Consider the following 17046-nt stretch of genomic DNA (forward strand, 5'->3'; position numbering starts at 1 on the left):
AAAGGCATCTGATCCAAATTCAACAAAGGGGGCAAGAATAGACTGTGGGGAAAAGACAATCTATTCAATAAGTGGTGCTAGGAAAACTAGACAGCTCCATGTAAAAGAACGAGATTAGAACACTTCCTCAGACCATACACAAAAATAAACTCAAAATGGATTAAAGACCTAAATTTAAGACCAGAAACCATAAAACTCCTAGGAGAGAACACAGACAGGACACTCTTTGACGTAAATCGTAGCAATATTTTTTTGGATATGTCTCCTAAGGCAAAAGAAAGAAAAGCAAAAATAAACAAATGGGACCTAATGGAACTGAAAAGCTTTTTCACAGAAAAGGAAATCACTGACAAAATGAAAAGACAACCTACTGAACAGGAGAAATATTTTCAAATGATATGACTGATAAGGGGTTAATATCCAAAATATATAAACAACTCATACAACTCAATATCAAAAAAACAGCCCAATCAAAAAACAGGCAGAAGACCTGAATAGACATCTTTCCAAAGAAGAAATACAGATGGCCAACAGGCACATGAAAAGATGCTCAACATCACTAATATGAGAGAAATGCAAATCAAAACCACAACGAGATATCACCTCAAACTTCAGAATAGCTATTACCAAAAAGTCTACGAATAGTAAATGTTGGAGAGGGTGTGGAGAAAAGGGAGCCCTCCTACACTGTTGGTGGGAATGTAAACTGGTGTAGCCACTATGGAAAACAGTGTGGAGGTTCCTCAAAAAATTCAAAACAGAACTTCCATATGACCCAGCAATTCTGCTCCTGGGTATATATCTGAAGAAAATAAGAACACTAATTCAAAAAGATACATGTACCCCCAATGTTCATAGCAGCATTATTTACAGTAGCCAAGATATGGAAGTAAACTAAGTTTCCATCAACAGATGACTAGATAAAGAAGATGTGAGTTACACACACCACACCACACACACACACACACACACACACAGACACACACAGAGGATTATTATTCAGCCATAAAAAAGAATGAAATTCTGCCATTTGCAACAACATGGCTGGACCTAGAGAGTATTATGCTTAGTGAAATAAATCAGACAAAGACAAATACTCTGTTATTACTTATATGTGGAATCTAAAAAATAAAACAAATGAATGCATATAACAAAACAGAAAAAGACTCACAGATATATAGAACAAACTCGTGGTGACCAGTGGGGAGAGGGAAGGAGGGAGGGGCAAAATAGGGGTAGGGGACTCAAAGATACAAACTACTATGTGTAAAATAAATAAGCAACGAGAATATATTGTATAGCACAGGGTAATATAGCCATTGTTTTGTAATAACTTTAAATGGAGTATAATCTATAAAAATACTGAATCACTATGTTATACACTTGAAATTAATATAATATTGTAAATCAACTATACTTCAATAAAAAAATTTCAACAGCACTTAACAGGAATTAGCACAGTAGCTATGGATTTCTCATGGGAGTCAGCTACCTCTATAATTATTTTCATAAGCTTATTAGATGGAAGTGTCAATCGTACAATGGATTGGTGCCCAAAGGACTAGGTTTTACTGGAGAGCCTGGAGATTCTCTACTTTTAAGTATCATCCATGCATACACAAAGATACAATATCTATGCACACACACACACTGGGCTGTCAGCAGTACAATGAACAGTGCTGACTAGCCCATCAAGATGTTAAAAATCTATTCTCCTCTATGTCTTCTTCTCTAAAAATGCACGCTGCTATTATTCGTAACACACATATAAAGGTACAGAGACTACTGAAATGTTCAACAAAACGGTTAAATAAGTTATGGTGCATCTGTAAAATGGAATCTTATATATCCACTTAAAATACTATTTTTGAGTTGAATGATATAAAAAATGTGCTCATGTGTGTAAAAAGAACATGATGAAAATTGCATTTTCATTATGATACAAATTTTTTTTTAAGTATACACAAATGCATAGAAAAAAAGACTTCAATGAAATAAATATATCCAAATTTTAAGAGTACTTTTTTAGGCAATGTGATTATCGGTAAATTTTTTCCTGTTCATCTTTTTGTATTTTCCAAATGCTCTATAATTATCATCAGGGAAATTCACAATAAACACACAGTAAACGTTTTCTTAAAACACTGGCTGGTCCTGGGTTAGAAACCGTGAGTGCCCTTTGCTGGGCCTGATCAATATGGACGAACGCTCTGGTGCTGGCAGGAAGCCATGGCTGCAGGCATCTTGCTTGGCCTTGTCTGCCATCACGGGGATGCCGACCCACAGCTCTTTGATGAACCTTTCTCACATGGTAGCCCCTTGGTTGACCATTTTCAGGCAACTTCACTGAATGGCCCTATGATCCAAACACTAACTGCATTAGGACAAAGTGAGATGGACCAGGACCATGGTCCTGCAGACCACAACTCTTGCAGGTCTCAGAGAGCCCTCTGAACACGCTCAGGACAAAATCATCTGCCAGGCATTATGGGTCATATGATGCACGTGGCCTGCCAGCACTACGGCCAACTGCAGGCACGTGCCTTCCCCTTAGAGCTCAGGGCTACAGCTGTCTCAGAGACACTGCTGACTGCGGGGAGGGGTCGGAGGGGCGCATCTCAGCTTGTTCGCACAGTCTGCACCAATCACATAGTCTGCACCAATCTCGTGTGTGCTGGGGAGAGGGGAAAAGCCCCTTTCCCCTACTACTGTCTCCCTTCCATATTTTACTGGGTGGAATAAAAGGCAAAGTTTGCCTCTAAAGAGGGAAAAAAATGGCTGGTTACAATGAACACAGATGACTAATGGTGTTCAAGTTTATTTCAAGAGCTGCTAGATGACACAGCAAGGTGAAAGTATCAAAAGAGTGGTAACATTTAAACAGTTTATAAAATATAAATATTTTTGCCACTACCAAGAACTCCAGAATCACCTAAATGCCAAAAGAAGATGCATTATTTCAATAATAAATATAACTCCTCATTGTACTGAAGGGATGCTCCTTAAAAGAGGAATGGTCAATGGGTTCCTTCTCAGTTAACAAATCTGACTGGATGCCTGGAGCCTTGGGTTCAGGAGGATTCTGAAGCTCAGTGGGAAAGATCCTGGTCAGTTAGCAATGGCTGTCATGAGTACAGGGGGCGCAGTTGAGGTATGCATCCACATATTTGCCATCTTGTCCTAACGTGACATGCCACTGATTATTCTTTTTCATAATATGTTTAGATAATTCACATGGACTCAAACTGTAGGTACCCCTTAACACCCACCCTCTCCTCAGCTTAGGGTGGCTTGGTAGAAGAGGTTCCAGCAAGCCAAGCGTGAAACCCTTCCCCTCTCTCCTCTGCCTAGCTCTGTACCTTACCTTGATGTGAATCCAAAGCACATAGTTCTAGGTCTGTAGCATTAGCCACGTGGGAAGCCCCTCCCTTTGGCAGGAAATCTTCAGATGCTCATTTGAGAGCTGCTCTCCCCCTGTCCTTAAAGGAGGGAGAGAGAAGAGAAGCAGCTCTCAATGGCTGTCAGGACGTTTAAGGCACCTTAGCGGAGAATCTGAAGATTTGTTGAGAGGCTGTGTGGAAAAGGCACTGGACCTCGCGTCTGGAAGCCAGGGCTCTAGCTGGGGACCACTGCCTTTGCTGAGCCTCGGCGTCCTTCTCTGTAAAGTGGGAACCATGACATCTGCTCTACTCCAGAGAAACTATGGAGATTCAGTGAGAAAGTGAATGTGGCCATGGTCTGCAAACTGTAGTCTTATGTGAATTATCTAATTACATTATATTACCTTGCTTCTCATTTTAAAGCACAGCCAGTTCAATTATTCAAGGGGAGTTACTGCTGCATCAGTAGACTGTCTCCAGACCCTGCTTCTTCCTCTCTCTTCTGCTGGGCTTGCTTCTGGACTGCCTCATTGTTAATTAGTACTGTAGGAAGTAGGAAGAGAACTAAGAAACTCAATTCTATCAGCCTCTGCATTAGATTCTCAGGATTACATTCCATTGAACCAACCAATTTTGTCACACTACGGATTCAATGATAATAGTTTATATTGGTTAAGTTACTATGTGCTAGGCACTGTATAAGCAGCTTTTCTGTATATTAATTCCTTTGGGCCTCATAATAACCCTATGGGGTAGGCACTATTATCTCCCTTTCACAAAGAAGATCTGAAGATGTTGAGTAAATTTGCTCAGAGTTGCCCAGTAGGAATCAGAGCAGGATTCAAACACAGGCCAGCAGGTTGTAGACATTACACACCTAACCGCCAGGCTACCTGGGAGATATCCTTCCAGCTGTCCATGCTGCTCCTATAGCTGGAGCCTTCAATGTTTTCTACTCGGTAATACACTTAAAAAAATTCAATATGCAATGTTAATATCAACATTTATGAGTATGTACAATTTGGAAGCATGAGGAGGAAAAGAGAAAAAGCACAAGAGCTAGAATTTGCCTGGGATGCCAAAGGACATCATACAGATATGTAATAATCTAGCATTCCCACCTCTGTCTCCATTCTCATTTATGGTAGGTAAGTCTAACTTCTGGGTTACCAGAGGCAGAGGTGAGGGGAGGGAAAATTGGCTGAAGGCAGTCAAAAAAGTACTAACTTCCAGTTATAACTTAAATAAGTACTAGGGATATAATTTACATCATGATAAATATAATTAACATTGCTGTATGCTGTATAAGCCAGTTGTGAAGAGGGGCTTCCCTGGTGGCGCAGTGCTTAAGAATCTGCCTGCCAATGCAAGGGCCATAGGTTCGAGCCCTGGTCCAGGAAGATCCCACATGCCACGGAGCAACTAAGCCTGTGCGCCACAACTACTGAGCCCGTGAGCCACAACTACTGAGCCCACGTGCCACAACTACTGAAGCCCAGGTGCCTAGAGCCCGTGCTCTGCAACAAGAGAAGCCATCATGATAAGAAGCCCGCGTACTGCAACGAAGAGTAGCCCCTGCTCACCACAACTAGAGAAAGCCTGCGTGTAGCAACAAAGACCCAATGCAGCCAAAAAAAACAAAAAAGTTGTTAAGAGAGTAAATCCCAAGAGTTCTCATCACAAGGAAAAAAAGGTGTTTTTTTCCTATTTCTTTAATTGTTTATCTATATAAGACCATGGATATTCACTAAACTTACTGTGATCATCATTTCATGATGTATGTTAGTCAAATCATTATGCTGTATGCCATAAACTTATACAGTGCTGTATGTCAATTATATCGCAATAAAACTGGAGGGGAAAAAAAAGAATAGATTGAATAGCCAGACTGGAAAAAAAAATTTAATTTCTGGATCCAAATTTTTAACAGTCAAGAATTCATATCAGAAACAGGACTATAAACAGACTGGGAAGAATCCTGAGTCCTTGCTTTTACTGCACTCACACACTCTTATAAGGGAAAGGAGACAGGCCAAGAAACCCTGTCAAGTATATTTAAATTGCTCCTGATAGAGTCATTCATTCCTACTTCAGTAAATTTTTTTTTCAGTTGACGGGAAAAAATCTTTATGATCACTCTGGACAAGTGTTGGCACTCCCAGGCTCTTGCTTCTTCAGAACAGTCTCTGATCACATAAGAACTACTGGAGCCCACCCATCCTAACAGGGTTGTACCTGGTGGGTAGAGATGCCAACCCTTGAGAATTAAAGCTCTTCAGACCCAAGAGAGTATGAGTTTTCTGTAGGACTAACTCCAGGTCTTTTTGAAAGTGTTATAAACTAGTTGAGGCTCTATTCAGTTGGCACTTAGCATCTGCTGTCTCTCACTCAAACACCTGGGCTAGAGTGTCTTTTTTTTTTTTTAATAATCTTTTTAAAAAATTAATTAATTAATTTATTTATGGCTGTGTTGGGTCTTCGTTTCTGTGCGAGGGCTTTCTCTAGTTGCGGCGAGCGGGGGCCACTCTTCATCGCGGTGCGCGGGCCTCTCACTATCGTGGCCACTCTTGTTGCGGAGCACAGGCTCCAGATGCACAGGCTCAGTAGTTGTGGCTCACGGACCTAGTTGCTCCGCAGCATGTGGGATCTCCCCAGACCAGATCTCGAACCCGTGTCCCCTGCATTGGCAGGCAGATTCTCAACCACTGCGCCACCAGGGAAGCCCTAGAGTGTCTTTATAAAAGAAGAGGAGATAGTATCTAGGCCCTGGAGAGCACAGGCAACCAGCTAGGCCTTCAGGGCTTCCATTAAGTGCCCTGTGGCTTTAGAGGTTCCTGTAAGCTCCTTCCAGATGATTCTTTGAAGCAGCATTTCCCACACTTTGCTGTGTATGTGACTCACCCAGGATCTACCTAAAATGTAGATTCTGAGTCAGTGGGTCTCAGGTGGGATCTGAGATTCTGCTTTCCTAACAAGCTCCCTGGTGATGGGGATACTGCTGGTCCAGAAACCACACTCTGAGTATTGAGACCCTAAAGCATCTGGGGAATTTGTCACGATTTATCTTAATGATCCATGATGCTGGTGTTACCAAGAAACCTCTGATGGGATCCTGGTCAGTCTGTCTTTTTGATAATAAAGGAAAAAAAAAAGGTGGGGGGGTAGGTGGCAAGACTGATGAAACACCCAAATGGGCAAGAGTAATAGGTACCCTCTTATTTTAGGGGCTATCGCACGTTGTACAAAAGACAAGGGTTTGAATGTTCACCATATGAGCAAAAAACAAATGCCATGATAAACTTAAATTGTCAACATTCAATGTGTGTGTGTGTGTGGTTTTGTTTTGGTTTTTTTTTTTGGATGTAGTAGGTTGTTTTTTTTTGTTTTCTTATTAATAGTTTTTTACTGAAGTATAGTTTATTTACAATGTTGTGTTAATTCAATGTGTTTTTATTAAAACCCACACTTGTGCATAATCTTTCCTACCAGACTTTCTGACCAACTGGGGCAGCTTCCCACAAGTGGATTCTCTCTCTTCTTCCAGACTCTTGACCAGACTAGAAGAGTAGAAGCAAGAATTGAACTTTTTCTGGGTCACAAAGGGTTTTCCTGTGGGGTATAATCCCTGGCTCTCCAGCCACTAGTGGCAAAAAAAAACAACCACCAATCTTGCTCATGCCAGTAAGACTTAATTAAGGGAATTTTTCTGGTGGAAGGATCTCTGTTTCTCAAGAGAAAAAAACGTGGAGTCATACAGCAACCCTAGGCAGGGGACCAGGGTCAATCAGAGTGAGAAAACCTAGGGAAGCACAGGCTCTCACTCCAGGTAGGGCCATCAAAGCAACAATGAGAACCTGCTGTATAGCACAGGGAACTCTACTTCACTTCGCTGTACAGTGGAAAATAACACAACATTGTAAAACAACTGTACCCCAATTAAAAAAAAAAAAAAACATCAACCAAAACAGCACAGAAAATCATCACAGCAACAGGTGCCTCATGACCCTAATGTCCACAGTGCTAGTAAGAGGAGAATACTCCAAGAGAATAGAGTAAAGCTTTGAGAGAACTGAAAGGCAAAGATTAGTTTTGGTTTTGCAGCTAACTTGGAAATGGTAAGTTCTCTCTTCTTTTGTGAACTGTTTTCTAGTGAGGGGGTGGAGGGGAGGAAGGACTGTTAATCATCACTAAATAAAAGATATAAAAACATGGAGGAAAAAAATGACTGGCATGGCCAGCATTATTTAGACCCATAACCACTATTTCATTATCTAACTCAATCATGTGATGGCTGGCAACTGTCAATCCAGGGCCACTTAAACAAAAAAAAAGTAGGACTCCAACGATTCTCCAATTCGCATTGATCAAGCCTAGTGACAGGTGTCTCCGAAGCCATTACTGGTGCCAGGACATGGATAAACCCTCCTGCTCACAGATGGCAATGACAGCACTGTCATTTGCACACATGTACCATTTGGATATGACATTGCAGCAGGAAGGAAAAAAAAAAACTAGGTAGAAGCTAGGCGGCCCCTGGAGTGGAGCAGAATATAGGTCAGTCCAGGAAGGAAGCTGTCCCACTGCATGCACGGAGCCACATATCCACCCAATAAGCATTTCCTAACAGCAGTTAGGAGCTGGAAATTGAAACAAACCTCAGTGGGGTGGCTGGGCTTTGATAGCCCTCTGTGTTCTGATTTTGAAGCTCCCCATGCATCCACGAGGCAGAGAAACATGTATGACCCCCATTTTAAAGATGGGGGCACTAAGGCTGAACAACACGGGCTGGGAGCCGGCCAGGCCAGGGCTAAGCCACCTTGCCCCACCCAGGGACATCTCTAAGGTTCTCTGGGCTATGGGGCCAAGATGGGCCCTTCTGGTCTTTCTTCTTGGCCGGCCCTCCTCCTGCTCCAACATTGTCCAGATCTCGCCCTTTCAAGCCCCCCTCCTGGCGAAGCCACTGCCAGCACTTTGTTCCTTGACGAGCCCACTCACATCTGATATTCCCAGTCCTTCTGACACATAGTAGATAAGGCAGTTTTTTTAAAAAAAACACAACATAGTTCCTGATTATAAATGTTTTCTGTGACATCATGGAGAATTTAGAAAATCCAGAAGAGAAAATAAATATCACCCATAACCCTGTCACCAGAGGCTCTTTGGTCATATGTCCCTCTGGGGGACAGGAGCATCCATTTGTCCCCCTTGTAGCACTAGCCTCTAACCCACTGAGTTGTACGGATCAGGTACTGAACGGATGGTTATTATTTTGCCAAAACCAGTGTCGATAAACTTTTGGCAATAATACCCCAACACTGCCCCCTTAGAATCTCTTATCTTAGCCAGATGCTTCTGTTAAGCGTGTGTTGAAATCACTTAGCAAATTGTTTTCTTCCTCCATCAAAAACCTAAGGGTCCTACGAAAGCTTTCATTACTGAGCTCACTTCTCAACAGTATTTTGCCGAGTGTCCCCATCCCGTCCGTGTCAATGCCAGCATTTACTCAGTGCTTATCCTCTGTGCCATGCGCTGCACTAAGTCCCCAACAAGAATCGTGTCATTTAATCTTCATAGCAATCCTAAGGTAACTATCATCATTTGTTTCCTACTTTTACAAATGAAAAAACTGAGAAACAGCAAGGTCAAGAAACTTGCCTGAGGTCACACAGCCAGCAAGTGACAGAACTGGGATTTGAATCCAGGCAGCCTGCCCCCAGAGCTTGGGCTCCTCATCACTGTAGTAACCCGATTCTGCATAACTAGGTAAAGGGACCACAACCAACACCCTGCGGTCGGTGCACACTCACTGACATCCTCTCAGGAAACACTTCCCCAGAGAACCAGCAGATCGAAGTGAGCAGAGCAGGGAATGGAACTCCTTTGCACTGTATCTAGCAGAGTATCTAGACCAAAATAAATGCTCAATTTTGTAACCTGGAGTTTCCCTGTACGTTTTTGTGGCTCTGTCTCCTACCAGAAAGCCAGCTCCTTGAGCGCAAGGGCTGGGCACCCTGCCCTGCCTCTTACTCTCCAAAGCGGTGCTTTGGCAATAGCAGATGATCATACATTTTGTTGATCATGTGATGAAGAGATAGAGAAAGAAGAGGAGGAGTAACATGGTGAATAAGAAAAAGAATAATTATTTTTTCCTTGTCAAATCAAATAACAGATGTCTTTGGTAGGGCATGGACTTTGTGATATTGATTGTTTCAGTGCGGGGAAGGCAAACAGAAAGGGCGGGGGGAAGGCAAACAGAAAGGGGAGGAAAAGCACACAGTCTACAAAATTGGAATGTCCAAAGGTAGAGAGTGCTACTGTGGCACGCTGAGCCTTGCAGGCAGGATCGCTGAGGATGGCCAGAAGATGACTCCATTCTTTGGCCCATGCAGGCAGGCATGCGTGGGCTTCAGCAAAGTTAATTGACCCTGCTTGACTGATGCCCCAAAAGGCAGCAGAAGGCTGTCAACAGAAAGGTCCTTATCTTTCTGGAGAGATTACCCAGCGTAGGGGCTGGCAATGGGCTGGCCAAGGTAAAGCAAGAATTCCAAGCCATGAATGAGGCTGTTCTAAGATGAAGGTAAAAATATTCCTTCTGTGGTTTCCCCAACTATAAACAAAAAGGAGCTACACAGATTGATCAGATTATCCAAAATTTTCAGGGGATGAGGTGCTCAAGCTTACCAGCGTGATAACCGTGTAGCATTTGGGTATGTGTTACTTCAACAAATACTTGCAGCTACAACAGCAGTAAGACCCTTTCCTGGGTCTTCTTTCTAAATCCAAAGCTCCTTTATATACAACAGGTAAATACCAGTGGGAAGAAATACACTCTTCAGTGGAGAGGGAGAGGGTAAAGGCTTCCCCACCGCTCTCCAGCAGCCCCTCACCTGGGTCTGTAACACTCCCTCTCATCCGATCTGGGGCACATCCTGACTGCGAGAAACCCAAAGCTTGTGTGCATTTCACCCTCACTAGTCCTGAGAAGGCCTCCAGCCTTTCCCGCGGGCAGAAAGACCCAGCCAGAGTGCCCAGCACGCAAAAGCTTCCCCACCAAAGGGGGCGCCGTGCCAGGTAAAGGCCCCACCTTGGGAGCATCACCCCTGCCCACTGTGGCGGAAGGCTCTGCTTTAGAAATGAACTCCGGAAGCCCAACAGCGTTAAACGAAATCCGTGTGTCTCCGTGACACAAAGCAGCTTGATCTGAAAGAAAGTATTCAACCAAGTCAATCGCTTTTAGCTATGCATCTGGATTTTTTGGACTGCACTTTTTTCCATTTACACGTGGCGGCCTGGTTGCTGAAATACAGCCATACACTTGGTAAAGCAAGGTGGCAAAAGAAGTCCTGGTGGGAGCTCACCTTCTGCAGTTAAGCCCATTCTGCAGGTAGTCTGTTGCTTGCCCCCACAGATGACAGCCACATACAGAGAATCAGATGGCAGGCTAATGGGTGGAACCCCCCTGAGGAAGCCAGCTGCACAGTGAGTATCATTTGCTAATTAGATAGTTTGGGGGGGGGTTAAGATTTGAGGGAACCAATTTTTAAAAAAAAATTTTGCTTGCCTTGATATCTCTAGTTGGATGTCTAACAGGTATTTCAAACACTGACACGTCTATAACCGAGCTCTTGATAGTCTCACCCCTGAAATTTCCTCCTGCGGCCTCATCCATCCCAGTCAAGGAACACCATTCCCTTCACTGAGTAGATGAGGACCTCTGGAGTCAGCCATGTCTTCTTTTTCCCACACCACACTTCCAACCCATCAGCAAGTCCGGTTGGGTCTACTTTCAAGGCATCTCCAGAATCCGGCCCATTTCTTCCACCTTCACTGTGACCATCCTGGTCCAAGACCTATGGCCTCGCCTGGATGAAAGCAACAGCCTCCTCACTGCGCTCCCTGCTCCCACCCCTGCCTCACAGCCTGTTCTCTACTCAGCAGATCCCTCTTGTGCTTAAACCCCTCCAGCGGCTCCCCAGCACACGGGAGTGCAAGCCCAAGTCCTTCTGTGACCTGCAAGCCCCTGAGGTTCCTCGGATTCATCTCTCGAGGTTCCTCCCCTCCCCCCCAACTCAGGCCGTACCAGCCCCTCCTTGTTCTCTGAACACTAGTTTTCTCTCCCTCCCTCTGTGGTCGTATTTGCTGTTCTCTCTACTCGGAAAGCTCTTCCTGTAGCTCTCCTCATGGCTCACATCTCACTTCAAGTTTTACTCACATTACCTTCTCAGTGAAGCAAGCCTTCCCTGCTCCCCTAGTCAAAACTGTCAGTGCCTCTGACACTTCTCACCCCCTTTCCCTGACTCATGTTTTTTTCTCCTCAGCACTTGTCACTAACACATTATGTGTTGTACTCATTTATCTTATGTTGTACTTATTTATCTTCTCTCTCTGCCACTAGAATACAAGCTCTGTGAGGTCTAAGATTTTCATCTGTCTGGTTCAACTGCTAGGAACAGAGCAGTAAAGAGTGCCAAGTGCCTACTGGGTACTCAGTAAATACATCTTGAATGAATGGAAGTGGGATAGACCAGTATCTTTAAGTCAAATATCTATTTTGAATAAGCCAAACAGGCTTAGAAAATTAACAAACAACAAAAAGAAATGGTTGGACAAATGATACAGATCAGATAAACTGACAAAAGCCACTTGAAATTCCACTTTTTATAATGATGGATTAAGTGATAGTGATCAGGACAAACTCCTGCAAAGAGAACTAAAAAATCTGGATTCAGTATGAAAAATGCCTTCTTAAATATGTTGAGAATTAGCACCCAGAGAGGTAAACCTATCATAAAAAGCTGCTTTTGTCCTAAGGACATCTGCTGACCTGGAAGAAACTTCTACTGCATCCTTGGCCTACTCTAAGAGCTAGGGAGACCAAAGTCAAACCCAGGGCCTTTCAAAGGAGCAAACTGTTATAAACCATTGTCACTTTAGGCTAGGACCCCTATGCTATGGTCTGAGTATTTGTGTTCCCCCCTCCAAATTCATATGTTGAAATCCTGACCTTCGAGGTGATGGTATTAGAAGGTGGGCCCTATGAGAGGTGATTAGGTCATGAAGGTAGAGCCCTCATAAATGGCCTAGTGCCCTTACAAAAGAGGCCCTGGGGCTCTCTCTGTCTCCTTCCACCATGTGAAGTTCAAGTGAAAAGATGGCCATCTGTCTAGGAAGTGGGCCCTCACTAGATACCAGATCTGCTGGCACTCTAATCTCAGACTTCCAGCCTCTAGAACAATGAGAGATAAATTTTTGTTTATAAGCCGCCTAGTCTATGGTATTTTGTAATATCAGCCTGAACAGACGGAGGCTGCTCTCAGAACAAGGATGAACCAGAATAAACCAGGCCTGCAGCCTGACTGTCCATCACCTGGAGAGTTCTAAGAACCACAAGTCTCAAACTGATTGAGGGTGGTCTCTGACTGACAGGGCCCCTCCAGCCCTGGCAGAAGCAAATAAAAATCCTCTCTGGAGGAGAGTACCATCATCTTAGGCCTCAATATACCCCTATATATAAATTTTCAAATACAAATATTCAAGCATGCAGAGATAATCCAACATGCAAAGAAACAAGATACCAGGACGGGGAACCAGTGGTAACTCCCAAACCTTGAAATACTGGAATATCTGACAGTCTCTTATGCAGCCAAGCCTACCATGTTCAGAGAAACAAAAGACAAGTTTGAAAATTCCAGGAAAGAAGTAGATACTATTTTAAAAGATTTGAAAAAAGAAAACAAAAATAAAGAAATCCTAGAGCAAATAACACTGAGCATGTGGAGTATTTATGGTGGGCAGGGAATTGAACTTAGGGCAAGTGTCACGTAATCTGACTTTCTCTTCCAATAAAAATAAAGAGAGAAGTAGTCTTCAAATTAGGGGTGAGTATTCATTTTACATGTTTTTCAGCTATAATGAAACAAACTGGCAGCTAACCATAGACATACAGATTCCTAAATCCTAAGGGGGTTGGGGGAAAGCAACCTCTATAAGAGACTTCATAAAAAGAGAAAAGAACAGAACAACTATCCAATTTCCTCCTTCTCTATATCCATCGACATGGAGGTACATCCTTTATATAGCCTTCTGGCAATTTCCTATCATAAGAGAACCTCCATAGCACTTCCAAGCATTTTGGTTTTAAGTCTACTGGATGAGAACCAGAATACTCAGTTGTCTCATAAAGGCTCTGTTTGCTTCCCACCCAATCAGAGATTCTTAACTCAAGTGATGCTAGAAATAACCATCATCCCTGCAACAAACAGCTGTGTCGCATCCCGTTTCCCCCTCCCTCTCCGCCCTCAGCCTCCCTCCACTAGCTGCTATCTTTAAGCCACAGGGCAGACAAGAGAAAAACAATTAGTCACCCCAGGTTTTGCCCACTTTCCCCACAATCCATGTCATTCAAAGCACAATCACTGGAGACAACAAGATGGCTTTAGAAACCAAGCAGGCACCTACAGGTCTGAAAGACTTGAAGACTTTTTCCAAGACTTCATGGAGCGTCTTCTTGCCGCAGGAGGAGATATAATCCTGTGCTAGCTGCAAAAAAGGCAGGCAGTCCTCGCTCTCACTCCACACGTGCTACATGCCCGCCGGCAAGGGAAAGGAGAAAACAAAGACACACAGTTATTATACTCAGTTTGAAATAAACAAAGCCAAGAAGATTTTTTTTTTCTTTAATTACGTGAATTTGAAGAAGGCCTCCATTCCAGAGTAAACTCCATATATTCATCCTTGATTTGTTTGCACTGAAGGAGATCAGAAAATGCATACCCTGCAGAAAACCCCCACGCTTCTGGGCCATAATCTCACCTGCTCAATTTTCCATCAGATCTGCTCATACGTAGTAAAAGCGGCATTGGGATCAACATTCCCCCACCCATGATTTCCACCGCCCCCCTTCTGGTGCCAGCTATGGGTGGTTTTAAAACAGAAGGAAGGAGAAACCGAGAGCCTGTGTAATCCTTACCTTTGCCTTCAGCACTGGCTGACGGATTAATTAGGCATAGTTTGTAACTGCTTACTTGGACATATTCTTTACCCAGATTAGCCTGTGATGATAAATTTACCTCAAGATGAAATGAATTCAGGAGAACACACAGAAAAGTCATCACTAAGTCACCAGGAAACAAAGGCTTTCTGAAAGCTCACCTTCCCTTAAAATGCTTTAAGAGGGCATCATCGTACCCAAGCAACACTTTGCAATGTTAACACGCGCCAAGAGAAGACTGATTTAGGTTTTATTTTTTTCTTAGGGCTAGACAAGTGGGGTATTTTTTCCCCAAATGAGGATATCCATTTTAGCACATCTTTAAGACTAGGCTAGTTTCTCCCATAAATGTTCAAGGATCTGGAATAAGTCCAAGAAACAGGCTTGAGAGATGGAGATGCAGAAGGCCCCTGCATATCTGAGCAATGGAGGGGGCACTGAGCTACCAGGATGACATCGGGGTATCAGTCAGGTACCAAGAATCACTGTTTAGAGGGGCCTGAGCAATGACAGCTCAACGTTGGTGAAAAAAGTGTAGAGGAGAGGAAGATATTTGGCAGATGAGAGCAAGGAGTAGGGACTAGGCAGCAAGAGACATGATCAATTTGGAGAAATGGTCCATGTCAAGCACTTGCCCCCTCCTATTAATACAAATGATGAGAGCATCACCCCAGAAAGTCATATGCCCGACACTCAATAAACATATTTCACTCCTTCTTTCTCACTGCAGGATCTCCAGGAACTAGAAAGAACTTAAAACACTTCTCAGATCCAAGAGAGAATAACAAGGTGCTAATATGCCATCTTTACCACCCAATTATCTGTGTTTCATAGATGTGAAGGTCCATTTCCGACACGTGCTGCTCTAATTCCAGCAGACTTCTAGAGTAGCTATCGCCTTGACCTAATAAAGATAACTTCTAGATTCTCCAACCTTAGAGAATAGCTCAAACACGATTCCCTATTAATTAGAGGCCCTTAAAGTTGTTGAGCCTCTGAAATGCCATTTATATAAGTCTCTCGCATTGTACAAAAACGTAATAGTACAAAGCGCTTTTATATCCATTACTGCACTTGATTCTTGATTAGTGCAGATTCTGCAAGACCAATAATAAAGTCCCACTTTATACAAGTTCAGCTCAGCACCCATTTTCAAACTCAAATTTTAAAAAGTTCAAGCATATTTCCAATTCTTATCCAAGTTAGAGATGGGGTTAACACCTAGCACCACACGATGGAAAATTTGAAACCTGCCTTCCCTAGACTTGTTGTGAAGATTAGAGAAAAAGTAAAATGTTTATTTAGTGCCTGGCACAGTGCCTGGCTGGCAAATAGTAGATATTCAATAAATGGTGGATGTAAGTCGCCTATTTCCCCTTTTGCATCTGCAGGAGGATTGGGGGGAGGGGCTTCCACCTGCCACAAGGCTAAATCAGACACCCTGTGTGACTTCACTGAGAACGCTATCCAAGGCAACTTGGGATATAGTTCATTCAGAAGCAGGTGTATCTATGAAAACCTTGCATGGCTATTTTTAAACTACATGTTTTTAAAAAAGTACTTCAAATTACAAAGTAAACTAAGGAAAGTATATCACTCAAACAATAACAGAATCACAGAGTATCCACCACTGCTTGGTAATCAGTTTATTCAGTTTGAGTGTTTCTAGGGCATCTATAGCCTCATGAGGAGATTATTCATGCCACAATTTTCATTACTCCACTGACGGAGTTGTTGATTTATGAATATTTTGGAGAAGAAAGACTTAACACCTGCCAAAGGGCCTTATGTCCAGTGTGCCTAAATCTCCTTCCCGTGGCTGTCTAACTCATCCTGAATTCCCAGTAGTGTTGGTTTTGCGGTTTAAAAAAGAGTTTTAACTGAAGCCCTGCCCAAATGATAACGTGAGGGAGCAGGGGATTTGGAATAAGACAGGCCCAGGTGTCCACGGCCGCTTAAAAGAAATCACTTGCTAAACGTTAATTGTTTCATGTCCATTGTATCTCATGATAAAAGGTATTCAGTTTTATTCATTGAAACTGTCCCCTTCTAAAATTAATCAAGACAGTCAGCATACAAGATAAGATGAACTAAAAATTAAGTCTGCAGTTGAGAACATAAAGACAAAGGGGAAACAACGGAAGAAGAAGAATGTAAAACCAAGTGAGATTAGGACCAACAGTACTGGTAGACAAGCCTGGCACTTGCCAAGGATGGGACACAGATTTGCCTCCACTGCTTTCCAGAGGCCTATGCTATGCAAAGAAAGACATGCCATCAGTGCCCCGAGGCAGTGCCCACATATAAAACAGCCCAGCTCTTAAGAACTAACAGGAAAGGGACTAGGGACAGGAGGGTTACCTCTCAGGAAAATAGAGAGGCCCATTCCAAAACCAAGGGAAGGCAGAGAGAGCATGCAGCGGCTGGGCTGAAGCTACTGAAAGCAGGATCTGGGGTCTAGTCTTGTACAAAGACAAATGGGCACTTGAAGACCCACAGTCCTGTACCACAGGGCGTGGCTACAAGGCCTTCAACTTGGAAAATATCAAGCATATGTAACCAAACATCCACTTTGGCCACGAAAAAACTATAGCAGGGGGTCAGAGAACCTATGGCTTTGAACAATGTAATTCCCTGGCAAATATAAATCTGAGGACAGAATGTACTGAATTTCCA

The 17046-nt window shown here is 43.2% G+C and overlaps 1 protein-coding gene across 2 annotated transcripts in view; it reads right to left on the reverse strand.

Annotated features, from left to right (window-relative positions):
- The window catches only part of MTURN (maturin, neural progenitor differentiation regulator homolog), a 29453-nt gene that overhangs the window by 5503 nt on the left and 6904 nt on the right, over window positions 1–17046 (reverse strand). For both annotated transcript variants that reach the window (XM_082662346.1, XM_082662345.1), the window contains exon 2: window positions 13839–13961. In XM_082662346.1, coding sequence (XP_082518472.1) covers window positions 13839–13961 — 123 coding nt within the window. The remainder of the gene's footprint in view (window positions 1–13838; window positions 13962–17046) is intronic.

The sequence above is a fragment of the Grampus griseus genome (genome assembly GCF_964374135.1).
Source record: "Grampus griseus genome assembly, chromosome: 9".
NCBI lineage: Eukaryota > Metazoa > Chordata > Mammalia > Artiodactyla > Delphinidae > Grampus > Grampus griseus.